At 39.2% G+C, this 15550-nt stretch overlaps 1 protein-coding gene across 1 annotated transcript in view; it reads left to right on the top strand.

Moving 5' to 3' along the window:
- Positions 1–15550, top strand: part of MYO3A (myosin IIIA) — a 236160-nt gene that overhangs the window by 151641 nt on the left and 68969 nt on the right. The window contains exon 19 of the mRNA XM_089312433.1: positions 6095–6305. Within this exon, the coding sequence (XP_089168559.1) occupies positions 6095–6305 (211 nt within the window). The remainder of the gene's footprint in view (positions 1–6094; positions 6306–15550) is intronic.

Raw genomic sequence — 15550 nt, 5'->3', positions numbered from 1 at the left:
CAAATAACACAGAAGAAACCAATGAATATCTCCACAAACGCGAATAATAAATGCGCCAATTCAAGAAACAAGAAAAAGGGACACAATATGACACCCCCAAAAGAATACACATCAATACTAGGTTGTGAAGACAGAGAGTTTGAAGAAATGCCAGAAGTGGAATTTAAAAACTTGATCATAGGATCACTTAGAAGTAATCAGAAGCAAATGCACAAACTAATGAAATCCATACATGACATGAAAGAAAATTTCTTCCATGAAATTGAGATCTTAAAGAGAAAGCAGAATGAAATCGTGGAAATGAAGAATTCAGTAGAACAAATAAAAAATACAGTGGAGAACCTTAACAACAGAATCAGTGAAGCAGAAGAAAGAATATCTGACTTAGAAGAAAAATGACAGGAAATTATATAGTCAGACAAAAAAAAAAAAGAAGAGGAAATTAGGAAACTATAAAACACTGTTGGGAATCTAACGAATACTATCAAATGACCCAACATACAGGTCCTAGGAGTTCCCAAAGGATGGAAAGAGAGAAAGGATTTGAAGGCCTTTTTAGTGAAATAATAACAGAAAACGTCCCTAATTTGGAGAACAAAAGAAACATCCAAGTATAGGAAGCACAAAGAACTACTAATAGACATGACCAGAAAAGATCTTTACCATGACACATTGTAATCAAACTCTCTACAGTAAAACATAAAGAAAGATTCTAAAATGTTCATGAGAGAAATACCAGATTACTTTCAGAAGATCTCCAGTTAGACTCACAGCAGAGTTGTCATTAGAAACTCTACAGGCTAGGAGAGAATGGTGATATATAATCCAAGTCTTAAGAGAAAAAAACTGTCAATACTGTATACCCTGCAAAGCTCTCATTTATGAATGAAAGTAAAATAAAGACATTCCATAACAAATAGAAATTGAAAGAACTTGTCACTATGCATTCAGCCTTGCAAAAGATGCTTAAGGATGTGCTGCACACAGAAACATGATCATCACTACGAAAGATGATAAAGGAAGAAAATCTCCAGTAAAAGTACAAAGGAAATCCAAAATAAAAAATAAGAATGTTCATGGAAAAATGGCAGTGCAAAGTCGTTACTTACCAATAGTCACCTTGACTTTAAATGGCCTCAACTCTGCAGTTAAAAGACACAGACTGGCTGCATGGAATAAATAACAAAACCCATCTTTTTGCTGCCTGCAAGAAATATATGTCACCAACAAAGACACATGCAGACTGAAAGTCAAAGGATGGAAAAAGATATTCCATGCTAACAGAAACCAAAAAAGAGCTGGTGTAGCCATCCTAATATCGGACAAAATAGACTTTAGCACAAAAACTGTTGAAAGAAATAAAGAAGGGCACAGTGTAATGATTAAGGGATCAATTCAACAGGAAGATGTATTATAAATGTATCTGCACCTAATTACAGGGCACCTCGCTATTTAAAAGATATGTTGGGGCCAGCGCCATGGTGCAGTAGGTTAATCCTCTGCCTGTGGCACCGGTTCTAGTCCCAGCTGCTCCTCTTCCAATCCAGCTCTCTGCTGTGACCTGGGAAAGCAGTGGAAGATGGTCCAAATGTTTGGACCATCTCCCTGCACATGCATGGGAGACCAGGAAGAAGAATCTGGCTCCTGGCTTCGGATCAGTGCAGCTCCAGCCACTGCGGCTATTTGGGGAGTGAACCAACAAAGGAAGACCTCTCTCTCTGTCTCTCTGCCTCTCCTTCTCTCTCTGTGTAACTCTGACTTTCAAATAAATCTTTAAAAAAAAATGGGCAAAGAACTTACACAGTCATTTTTCAAAAGAGGAAATCCATATGGCTAACAGACACATGAAAAAATGCTCAGGATCACTAGCCGTCAGGGAAATGCAAATCAAAACCACCTCACCCCAGTTAGAATGGCTTTCATACAGAAATCAACAAACAACAAATTCTGTTGAGCATGTGGGAGGAAAGGTACCTTAATCCACTGTTGGTGGGAATGTAAATTGGTAAAGCCGCTATGGAAGACAGTGTGAAGATACCTCAGAAATCTGAATATAGACCTACCATATGACCCAGGCATCCTACTCCTGGGAATTTACCCAAGGGAAATGAAATCAGCATATGAAAGAATTATCTGCACCCCCATGTTTATTGCAGCTTAATTCACAATAGCTAACATATGGAATCAACCCAGATACCCATCCACTGAAGACTGAATAAAGAAATTATGGGGTATTTATTTATGGAATACTACACAGCAGTTAAAAAAATGAAATCCATTCATTTGCAACAAAATGGATGAATCTGGAAACCATTATACTTAGTGAAATGAGCCGGTCCCAAAAGGAAAAATGCCACATGTTCTCCTTGACCTGTGATAACTAATGGAGCACTAAAAGGCAATCTGTAGAAGTGAGATTTACACTTTGAGAAACAATGACTTCAACAGCCTTTGTCTTGGCTCTTTAGGAACAGGGTTTTTTTATATACTATTTGTTGAACTCTTTACTTAACAGAGTTAAACATATGTGTATAAAGTCAATTGAAAATAGATCTCAGTAAAAAATAAGAGTGGGAATAAGAGAGGGAGGAGGAAGAGGGGTTGAGAATATGGGTGGGAGGGCGGGCACATTGGGAAGAATCACCATGTTCCTGAAGTTGTAATTATGAAGTATATGAAGTTTATAAATGTAAAGCTGTATAGTTCTGCATACATTCCTACAGACTAATACTTCTAAAGGTACAGTTTAAAAACTTGCCATGGGACCCCAAGTCCCCTTCAGCTGGGTGGTAAAAATACCATCTTAAGTGGTAAAGTGATCATATGGATAGGCTTAAGGGCCTGGTAATAATACCAGAATTAAAAAGGAGTGAATGCTCCAACATGGGAAGCAGTCCACACAACAGACTCATAGAATGATAATAGCTTTAAATAGCACTCTGACCTCAGAATTATTCTAAGACTAAAAAGCATAATAGGCATTCTGCTCTGGCTTAAAAGTCCACGAGAGCATTTCAGGCATGGAAAGCCAATACACTGTGGCAAAATAATGTCCTATATGAAGGACCTCAGTGGGTGAGACCCTAATGGAAAGAAGTGGTCATCAAGGAAGGAGGTATTTTTCTCTAAAGGGAGGAGAGAACTTCCACTTTGCTTATGGCCTTGTCTAAATACTGATGGAATTTGTGGATTCAAAAGGCTTCCATAGCCTAGGCAGCTTATGTCAAGAGCCTCGGGTGATCACTGACATCATACATTAGAGTGTTAATTGTTGAATTAACAGCAAGGGTCACTGTGCACTAATTTCCCACGTAGGACCTATCTTTAAAGAGTTGTATTATAATTATGTCTAGGTGCTCCCAAAAGATGTATTATTCTTGGGTGCTTCTTTAAAGTTAATTACATTTCCAAAAGAAGAAGAAGAAGAATTAACTTCAAAATGCAATGACTTTGAACAGCCAACCATTGAGGAACAGGGTTTTTTTTGTTGTTGTTGTTGTTGTTTTCATGCAAATTGTTGAACTCTTTACTTAGTATAGAGTTGATCTTCTGTGTATAAAGTTAATTGAAAATGGAGAATGGGCCTGGGAACGAGAATGGGAATGAGGGGGTGGGGGAGGTGGGAGAGTAGATGGTAGGGAGAGTATGGTGGGAAGAATCACTATATTCCTAAAGTTGTACTTATGAAATCTTTATTCCTTAAATAAAAGGCTTCTTTGGGGGGGGGGATAAATTTAAAACTTAAAAAAAAATAAACATGTAATTCCAAACTGGTAGGTTTTACACAACCACTTATCCTGGGTAGATTAATTTTTCAGTCATTTTCTCATAAAAGAAGTACATCCTGGTATTTGCTTCAAATCAGTAGCAGCATTTGTTGAATAATTCCAATGATTTGAGGTTTCCCACTAATATATTTCAGCGGCATATCTTTTTATTATTCAGAATATACCCTATTATTTTATTCTTAGCATATGCCTCCATAATTTCAAATTTGTTGTAAGTTTCATTCACAACCTAGGGAATCCTCATACACTTTTTTTTTAATAAATTTTTATTTTTGTTTGTTTTTATTTTTCTTTGAAATGCAAAGAAAGTGAGAAAGAGACAAAGACTGACAGGCAGATAAAGATCTTCCATCTGCTGGTTCACCTTCCAGATGCCCGCAACAGCTACGGCTGTACCAGACCAAAGCCAGGAGCCCAGAACTCATCCAAGCCTCCCATCTGGATGGCAGGGTCCCAAGTAGTTGGGCCCTCACTGCTGCTTCCCAGGCTGTGCACTAGCTAGAAGCTAGGTCAGAAGCCGAGGAGCCAGCACTCAAACCAGGCACCATGACATGGGATGTAAGAGTCCCAGGTAGTACTCTATCCACTGTTTCAAACATCCACTCGCAAATTTTTATTTGTATGTTTGTTTCTTAAGTTGTAGTCACTCAGGTGTGGGATGAGATGATTTGGGGTAATTTCAGAGAGACAAATGCCCACCACCTTGGTCCAGACCTGTCTTTCCTATTCTTGTCATTCCTGCCCTATTGTGTCCCTGGAGCCAGCTTGGTAATAGCAGTAGAACGAGCATCTGAGGGAGTAGTCATGGGCATGTACCTAGAATCTGGGAGGCAATCTTCCCAAGTGGTTTGGATTTAGCACTGGTTTTGTCTATTCTATCCCATAAACACCTCTCAAAGCTGACCACCCATCTTTATCTCCATCATCGTCATTCTTATCCAATACATCACCTGTTACCTGAACCCAGTACCCTTCCAGTTGTTCCACATCAACAGCTGGTCCTTCCAGGCTGTGCTCAGTTCTTTTAGAAAACCCTCAACATCTACCATTGAGCTTTCTTCAATCTGCTTCTTGCCACCCTCTTCCCCCTCCCTCTCCTTCCTTCCTCTCTCCCAAATTTCTTAATTAGCTTTCTGTTTCTTCTGGATCAAGACCATCAACACGAGACTTGTTTTACAAGGCATTATACTTAGCAGTGTATCTCCAGGCATACACTCAGTAATTATGTCACATGAGTGAACGGTGTGGGAACAGAAATAAATGTAAAGGGCAGTGGGGGTCAGTATTCAGAAACAGATACGAGTAGAATGATCAAAACTGGCATTATACCCATAGCAGGGGCCCAAGAATTTAGGTCATCTTCTACTGCTTTCCAGAATGCATTAATAGAGAAGTGAATCAGAAGGGTAGCAGTCAGGACATGGACTGGCACCACAATACCAGTTCCAAAAAATTTAATATGAAACTAAAAAGAAGTATGATATGAGGCCCATGAATGTCAAGATAAATTGATGCTCTTTTGTCTATATATTGAAGAAGGTACTTCAATTACTCGTACATTTGTTTGGGTATACTCATGAAGTCTAAGTAACATACTAATATAATTTCTGCGTTTTGAAAATAGCTATAGCGTTGTACTTTGGCAAAGCAGTTAATACTCCACTTGGGATGCCCACATTCTTTATCAGAGTGCCTGGTTCAAGTCCTGGCTCCTGTGTTTCTGATCCAGCTACCTGCTCAGGCACATCCTGTGAAGGAGCAGGTGATGGTTCAAATAATTGGGTCTTGGTCACCCACGTGAGAGACCTGGATTGAGTTCGAAGCTCTTGGCTTTGGCCTGGATCCATCCTGGCTGCTGCAGGCATCTGGGGAACAAACCAGCAGATGGAAGATCTCTTTCTGTCTCTGTCTCTGTCTCCCTGCCCTTCAAATAATCTGAAAATAAATAAAAATTTTAAAAAGAAAAGAACTATATAATCATGATATCAAAACTATACCAAATCTATTCCTCATGTCTTTAAGTTATTAACATAATTCAATGCAATTGTGTTTGACACCACATAAACAACCATGATCTCAGCCAGTTGGGTTTGCGTTGTGTGCAGCAGCCCAACTTTTACAGTGGAGATAAATAGAGAAAACTGATCAAAAAGAAACTCAGGACTAATGTGGAATAGGAACTTATCGTAAAATACACACACACTTTTCTCATGTCCTTTAAAGAAGGCAAACTAAGACATTTTCAGTTTTTGATAGTAGCCTCGTTGCCATATTGCCTTCTGACCATACACCTGTTTGTTTTTTAGCTGCTTCTTTGCTTTGCATTCAGGCAGATGAGCTGCAAGAAGCTCTCACCTCCCACTGCGTGGTCACTAGAGGAGAGACAATCATTCGGCCCAATACTGCTGACAAAGCCGCTGACGTCAGAGATGCCATGGCTAAGACGTTGTACGGACGTCTGTTCAGCTGGATAGTCCATCGTATCAACAGTTTGCTGAAGCATGACACGTTGCAAAGGTAAGCACTCCCCAGGTGCTTCATGATGTATAATTTATTCTCAATATGTATAAGTCCCTTTAAGAAGGATTCTAAATGGTATAATTTAATTATCAAAATTATCATTCAATAAATATGCTTCATTTCCTAATGGTACTACCTCAAGATGCCATATAATTATAAAACTTTTAAATTGCTGAAACAGAAAAAATATGGCAAACAAAAGCAATAGAAAGTGAATTTTTTTTCTATGGAACAGCTTACTAGTAATTAATAGGTTCTTTTAAGTAGAAGGTGTACCATGAAGTATATACCATTTTATGCCTGTATAAAAATTTCAATTTACCAGTTCTTTGATAAATTTGAATTAAACCTTGAAGAAAAAGGAAAACTTTCATTTTATATCTTAACACTGACTGTAGCCCTGGAGGATATGATGACTTACAATGAAATTTGATTTAGAAATGCACTAGATAGTGGTGGATAATAGTAAGTGGTAGAGCCAGGATATGAGCACTTTGGTTATCTGACTATCCGTCTACAGCCTTCCTATTCCCTTATCATGGAAATAAAGATAATTGAAGCCATCATTGACTGAGGGGTCCCTATACTCCACAGATTATGCATAGTTGAAAGTCCTTACATTTCCATCTAAAACTTTGTTATACCATAGATTCTACCTTTTGTATAATGCTGCTTGTGGAAAAGCGACCTGGATGCCCACGTAAGATCACCTTATTCCTACATGCTTACTGGACATAAAAGACCATTTTATGAATAGTTCAAGTATGCAATTCATCATTACTTTTCCACTAAAATGTGTATATGGCATTCAAACTGTCTAAAAGATTATCCATGACTCCCCAAAATTCTTAACTCTCTGTCCCTCAAAACTGTTCCTTTCTGAACTGTAGCCTATCCACATCAAGCCTGCAAATCACCATGTAATTTACCCATTGTGATTTAATGGTCAAACAGGTTGATGTTCATGTGTGGCCGTCTATATGACATGAAGCATTTGTGTAAGAATATAAAAATTCTTTTTTACATTGGAAATCTGGGTCCTGGAAATCCCATTGAGTGGGACTTTTCAGCCTCTCCACTACATGCTAACTTTCCTTTCCATACACTAACAAAAAACTTCCAAGTCCTACAGTTCAAAAACTTTTAGAAAGAGTTGAAACAACTAAAACAAGATCATCTGCAGTATTTTAGTTAAATTCTGTCGAGATTTGCATTGAGATTGTGGGGACTCTGCCCTGTGCCTAGCTCTGCCACTGACTTGTTGTGTCACACTGGGAACTCCCCATTTGCTCTCTGCTTCTTTGGCTGTTAAATAAGGGCATTGAATGGCAAATCCATAAGCTAAATCAATGCTGGGTAACTTGGGATCTTTTCAGAACCTCCTGAAGAATGTGTCCATCACAACAAGATTTTTATGAAATGGTTATATTTATACACATACACCAAAATCCTGCACACAGGAGTGATTCCCGATGACCCTCTGAGAGCCATTAGCATTTGAAGAATCCCTGAATTAGATGTCTAAGGTCCCTCCTGGCTCTAACTCAATAGTATATAAAAGGTTAAGTATTTATCCCTGTAAGGTAAAGAGATTATAAAAGAATAACAATTGTGGTTGAACCAGAATGCGTTTTTTAAAGACTTATTTTATTTGAGAGGCAGTGTTACAGCCAGAGAGCAAGAGAGACAGAGAAAGAGGTATTCCATCCACTGGTTCATTCCCCAAATGGCTGCAACAGCCAGAGCTGAGCGGATCCAAAGCCAGGAGCTTTATCGTGGTGTCCCACACGGGTGCAGGGACCCAAGCACTTGGGCCATTTTCCACTGCTTTCCCAGCCCACAGGCCACAAGCACAGAACTGGATCAGAAGAGGAGCAGCTGGGACACAAACCAGCATCCATATGGATGCTGGCACCACAAAGAAAGGCTTAGCTTACTATGCTACAGCACTAGCCTTGAACCAGCATAAATTTTAACTAGGCATGTTGCCTCCTAAAATCTCATAGAATTACATTTGCTATTGGTAACAGGGGCCAGCTTTTCTCTGTCCATCTTAGCCCATCTTTAAAGTGCTGTCCCCACCTGTGAACACAGAAAGCATCCTTTATCCTGTAGTGCGCACTTGGGACTCTTTCCCAAGTCACTGCTGCCCACAGCATGAAGTCTGATGTATACTTCCTCAATGGTGAACACAAACAGAGCTTGTATGCTTTCCTTCTTTTAAATCCACATGAAAATAACTACAATTCGCCTACTTCTTGCAAGAAGAACAAACTTAATTTATCTGAAAAACAGACAGAGACAGGCAAAGAGCTGCCATCTGCTGTTTGACTCCCCAAATACTCAAAAAGGCTGGAACTGGGAAAAGGCCGAATCCAGGAGGCTGGAACTCAATCCAGGTCTCCCATATGAGAGACAGGAGCTCAACCACATAAGCCATCACTGGTGCCTCCCAGAGTCTACATAAGCAGGAAGTTGGAGTCAAGAATTGGAGCCAGGTATTGATCCCAGGCTCTCTGATACTGGATGTAGGCATGTCAACCTGCATTTTAATTTTTTTTTGACAGGCAGAGTGAACAGTGAGAGAGAGAGAGACAGAGAGAAAGGTCTTCCTTTGCCGTTGGTTCACCCTCCAGTGGCCGCTATGACCGGTGCACTGTGGCCGGGTGCTGATCCGAAGGTGCTTCTCCTCGTCTCCCATGGGGTACAGGGCCCAAGCGCTTGGGCCATCCTCCACTGCACTCCCTGGCCACAGCAGAGAGCTGGCCTGGAAGAGGGGCAACTGGGACAGAATCCAGTGCCCCACCAGGACTATAACCCTGTGTGCAGGCGCCACAGGCGGAGGATTAGCCTATTGAGCTGTGGCGCTGGCCAACCTACATTTTAAGCAATACACTGAACACTTGCCTCAGGAACAAACTGTTTTATCGAGTACTTAACCTTTAGTGAACAGAGATAATCATATAGAATAGCAGGAAAAATATGCATTTGAAACATTTCATTGTGAAAATAATGGTCAATTGTATTCTAAAAGTATTTCATTCTAAAATAAATCTCTAAATAATTATATCTTTCTCCAGGTTACCATTTGTTCCAAACTTTAAGATTATAAGCAAGTAATCCAAAATTAAATAACAATTCTTTAGAATAATTAAGATCTTTTTCATACTATTTTTTAAATTATTCTCCTAAAATGAAATGCAAAATATACTCTTAAGCAGAATTTCTGTTTTTCTGGTTCAGCTTTTATTGAATGTATCTTTGCTGTGTTCTCAGTTTTAATGAGTCTGTCTCTATGATTCATGACTGTTTCAGGGCTTTGATTTGTGCTTGCAACCCAAAGGGGAGAAAAATGTCTTTTTTCTGTATAAGTATGAGGGGATTTCAAAAAGTTCATGGAGATGTGCAATTAAAAGTATGAATTTATGGGAGCCAAGATGGCGGAATAGTGAGGACGTGCACTGATAGTCCGGGAAAAGATAGGTTAATAAAAGAGGAATTACAGTAATTACAGGGAAAGACTCAGGGGGAAAAATGCAGAGGAAACTCTCACGGATCTAGTGGATGTGACACAGACGACCAGCAGGGAGAGCAGGGACGCCCATAGCTCCGAGTCCACACATCGTCGCTGGAAGGGGAGGTGAGCTCAGTAACCCGAGACATTGGCAGGGGAAACGGCGGACAGAGCCTAGAGGGAACTGGGCTTGAGGCCCCGCTGGGGAAAGTTCACCAGACTGACTACAGGAGAGAAGAGAAGGAAAAAAAAAGGGGGGGGGGGACTGGTACGGAGGAGTTTCTCTTTCCGCCAACCTTGCAAAGGCGAGCAAGAGACAAAGAGCAGGCGCCACTCTGGATATACGTAAAAGGTGCGTGACCTCAGGACTGTGCGCGACCTCAGGACTGTACGTGAACTCAGAGCTGAGCGTGACAGACCTGCGCCTGCCCTCGGTCAAACAGAAAAACCTGACTCTGGGGGGGTGAAATACCAGGAGGTTAGGATTTAGTGAAAGGGTAGAGCTAATGAACTGAGGCGGGAGAAAAAAGAGACGGTGGGTGAGAGAACTCACAGAGGTCACGTGAGCACTCTCCAGAGACACTACAATTCGGTAACCTAGGCAACCGGGTGAGACACTGAAGGAGAAATTGAGCCCGCACTGAGGGCAGAACAGATTCTTTGGGTGGTCTGTGGGAAAAAGCAGACAAATGATATACACATAGAAGCCAGAGATCAGAAGCTAAATACCATCAATTCTGCCCAGCTGTGAGGTATTACTTCCCTCCTGAATAAAAAAATAAATAAATAAATAAATAAGAAAGAGATTTACCACACCTAACCTGAGTGTGTCACCTTTGGCACACCCTTAACCCTGAAGAACTAAGCAGAGCTCTCTAGCCACACCCATCTCAAGCCTCCAAGGCTCCTCCAACAGCAGACAGTCCACTTAACACAAACATAGTATAAAAAAAAAGAAAACACCACAGTGAGGGAAGAATTCACAATGCCAAGCAACAAACACAAAAACCGAGGGAACAAGATCAACAAAGACAATATGACGCCTCCAAATAAACAAAACACCCCAAGCCAAGATTATGAAGATGATGAGATAGAAGAAATGCAAGATACGGATTTCAAAAAATTTATGATAATAACATTTAGAAGTTTTCAAAAGCAAATTCTTGAACTACAGAAATCCTTATTGGACAGGATAGAAAATCTCTCTCGTGAAAATGAAATATTAAGGAGGAATCAAAATGAAACGCAGAAACTAGTAGAACAGGAAAGTGTGATAGTGAAGAGAAATCAAAATGAAGTGAAGAACTCAATAGATCAAATGACAAACACATTAGAGAGTCTAAAAAACAGAGTCAGTGAAACAGAAGAGAGAATATTGGACTTAGAAGACAGAACAGGAAAACATACAGTCAAACCAAAGAAAAGAAGAGGAAATTAGACATCTAAAAAATATTGTTGGGAATCTACAGGATACTATTAAAAAAAAACAACATTCGAGTTCTAGGAGTTCCTGAAGGCATGCAGAGAGAGAAAGGATTAGAAGGCCTTTTTAGTGAGATACTAGCAGAGAACTTTCCGGGTTTGGAGAAGGACAGAGACATCCTAGTACAGGAAGCTCATAGAAACCCTAGTAAACATGACCAAAAGAGATCCTCACCATGACACATTGTAATTAAACTCATCACAGTGAAACATAAAGAAAAGATCCTAAAATGTGCAAGAGAGAAATGACAGATTACTCTCAGAGGATCTCCAATTAGACTCACAGCAGACTTCTCATCAGAAACACCACAGGCTAGGAGGGAATGGCAAAACATAGCACAGGTGCTAAGAGAGAAAAATTGCCAGCCCAGAATATTATATCCTGCAAAGCTCTCATTTGTGAATGAAGGTGAAATAAAGACCTTTCATAGCAAACAGAAATTGAAAGAGTTTGCCACCACTCGTCCAGCCCTGCAAAAGATGTTTAAAGATGTGTTACATTCAGAAACACAGAAACACAGCCATCAATATGAAAGAAGGTAAAGGAAGAACACCAACCAATAAAAGAGCATAGGAAGCTCAAAGCATATACTAGAAAATATCTTTGGGAAAATCGCAGGGCAAAGTCACTACTTATCAGTAGTCACATTGAACGTTAATGGACTTAACTCTCCAGTTAAAAGGTACAGACTGGTTGAATGGATTAAAAAACAAAACCCAACTATTTGCTGCTTACATGAAACACATCTTTCTAACAAAGATGAATGCAGACTGAAAGTGAAAGGTTGGAAAAAGATATTCCATGCCAACAGAAACCAAAAAAAGCAGGTATAGCTATATTAATATCAGACAAAATAAACTTTAACACAAAAACTGTGAAGAGAGACAAAGAGGGGCACTATATAATGATTAAGGGTTCAATTCAACAGGAAGATATAACTATTATAAATGTATATGCACCTAATTACAGGGCAACGGTCTATTTAAAAGATATGTTAAGGGACTTAAAGGGAGACTTAGATTCCAATACAATAGTACTGGGGGACTTCAATACTCCACTCTCAGAAATAGACAGATCAACAGGACAGAAGATCAACAACGAAACAGCAGATTTAATTGACACTATTGCCCAAATGGATCTAACAGATATCTACAGAACTTTCAATCCTACATCTAAAGACTTTACATTCTTCTCAGCAGTGCATGGAACCTTCTCTAGGATTGACCACATACTAGGCCATAAAGCAAGTTTCAGCAAATTTAAAAGAATTAGAATCATACCATGCAGCTTCTCAGACCATAAAGGAATGAAGTTGGAAATTAGCAACTCAGGAAACCCTAGAGAGTATCCAAACACATGGAGACTGAACAACATGCTCCTGAATGAACACTGGGTCATACAAGAAATCAAAAGAGAAATCAAAAACATTCTGGAAGTAAATGAGGATAACAACACAACATATCAAGACTTATGGAATACAGCAAAAGCAGTCTTGAGAGGAAAGTTTATAGCAATAGGTGCCTACATCAATAAATTGGAAAGGTACCAAATAAATGAGCTTTCAGCACATCTCAAGGACCTAGAAAAACTGCAGCAAACCAGACCCAAATCTAGTAGGAGAAGAGAAATAATTAAAATCAGAGAAGAAATCAACAGGATTAAATAAAAAAAAATCACAAAAAATCAGCCAAGCGAAGAGTTGGTTTTTTGAAAAAATATACAAAATTGACACCCCATTGGTCCAACTAACTAAAAAAAGAAGAAGAGAAAAGTCCCAAATCAATAAAAATCAGAGATGAAAAAGGAAATGTAACAACAGACACCACAGAAATTAAAAGAATCATCAGAAATTACTACAAAGAGTTGTATGCCAGCAAACAGGAAAATCTATCAGAAATGGATAGATTCCTGGACACATGCAATCTACCGAAAATGAACCATGAAGACATAGAAAACCTAAATAGACCTGTAACTGAGACAGAAATTGAAACAGTAATAAAGGCCCTCCCAACAAAGAAAAGCCCAGGACCAGATGGATTCACTGCTGAATTCTACCAGGCATTTAAAGAAGAACTAATTCCATTTCTTCTCAAACTATTCAGAACAATCGAAAAAGATGGAATCCTCCCAAATTCTTTCTATGAAGCCAGCATCACCTTAATCCCTAAGCCAGAGAAAGATGCAGCATTGAAAAAAAAATTACAGACCAATATCCCTGATGAACATAGACGCAAAAATCCTCAATAAAATTCTGGCCAATAGAATGCAACAACACATCAGAAATATCATCCACCTAGACCAAGTGGGATTTATCCCTGGTATGTAGGGATGGTTCAGTGTTCACAAATCAATCAATGTGATACCCCACATTAACAAACTGTGCAAGAAAAACCATATGATTATCTCAATAGATGCAGAGAAAGCATTCAATAAAATTCAACACTCTTTCGTGATGAAAACCCTAAGCAAATTGGGTATAGAAGGAACATTCCTCAATATAATCAAAGCAATTTATGAAAAACCCACAGCCAACATCCTATTGAATGGGGAAAAGTTAGAAGCATTTCCACTGAGATCTGGTACCAGACAGGGATGCCCACTCTCACCACTGCTATTTAACATAGTTCTGGAAGTTTTAGCCTGAACCATCAGGCAAGAAAAAGAAATTAAAGGAATACAAATTGAGAAGGAAGAAGTCAAACTATCCCTCTTGCAGACAATATGATTCTTTATTTAGGGGATCCAAAGAACTCTACTGAGAGACTACTGGAACTCACAGAAGAGTTTGGCAAAGTAGCAGGATATAAAATCAATGCACAAAAATCAACAGCCTTTGTATACACAGGCAATGCCATGGCTGAGGAAGAACTTCTAAGATCAATCCCATTCACAATAGCTACAAAAACAATCAAATACCTTGGAATAAACTTAACCAAGGATGTTAAAGATCTCTATGATGAGAATTATAAAATCTTAAAGAAAGAAGTAGAAGAGGATACCAAAAAATGGAAAAATCTCCCATGCTCATGGATTGGAAGAATCAACATCATCAAAATGTCCATTCTCCCAAAAGCAATTTATAAATTCAATGCGATGCCAATCAAGATACCAAAGACATTCTTCTCAGATCTAGAAAAAATGATGCTGAAATTCATGTGGAGACGCAGAAGACCTCAAATAGCTAAAGCAATTTTGCACAAGAAAAACAAAGCCGGAGGCATCACAATACCAGATTTCAGGACATACTACAGGGCAGTTGTAATCAAAACAGCATGGTACTGGTACAGAAACAGATGGATAGACCAATGGAACAGAATAGAAACACCAGAAATCAACCCAAACATCTATAGCCAACTTATATATGATCAAGGATCTAAAACCAATTCCTGGAGCAAGGACAGTCTATTCAATAAATGGTGCTGGGAAAATTGGATTTCCACGTGCCGAATCATGAAGCAAGACCCCTACCTTACACCTTACACAAAAATCCACTCAACATGGATTAAAGACCTAAATCTACGACCCGACACCATCAAATTATTAGAGAACATTGGAGAAACCCTTCAAGATATTGGGACCGGCAAAGACTTCCTGGAAAAGACCCAGGAGGCACAGGCAGTCAAAGCCAAAATTAACTGTTGGGATTGCATGAAATTGAGAAGTTTCTGTACTTCAAAAGAAACAGTCAGGAGAGTGAAAAGACAACCGACAGAATGGGAAAAAATATTTGCAAACTATGCAACAGATAAAGGGTTAATAACCTGAATCTACAAAGAGATCAAGAAACTCCACAAAAACAAAACAAACAACCCACTTAAGAGATGGGCCAAGGACCTCAATAGACATTTTTCAAAAGAGGAAATTCAAGTGGCCAACAGGCACATGAAAAAATGTTCAAGATCACTAGCAATCAGGGAAATGTGTCTAAAATACACTGTAATCCATAATCTGTACTTTGCAAATTTATAATCATTAAATAAATTTTAAAAAAAGTATGAATGTATTTTGTTGAAAGATTTTTTTCATAATACATAGAAAACATATGTTATGGAGAAATTATGCCTGAATTTCAAAATTGTGTGTGCAGTAAAATAAACTTACAGGTTTTTAAAATATTTTATTTACGGCCAGCGCCACGGCTCACTAGGCTAATCCTCCGCCTTGCGGCGCCGGCACACCGGGTTCTGGTCCTGGTTGGGGCGCCGGATTCTGTCCCGGTTGCCCCTCTTCCAGGCCAGCTCTCTG

The sequence above is a fragment of the Oryctolagus cuniculus genome, chromosome 13, assembly GCF_051225735.1.
Source record: "Oryctolagus cuniculus isolate XC-2025 breed Fujian yellow rabbit chromosome 13, ASM5122573v1, whole genome shotgun sequence".
Lineage (NCBI taxonomy): Eukaryota > Metazoa > Chordata > Mammalia > Lagomorpha > Leporidae > Oryctolagus > Oryctolagus cuniculus.
This window is presented reverse-complemented; position numbering and strand designations above follow the sequence as displayed.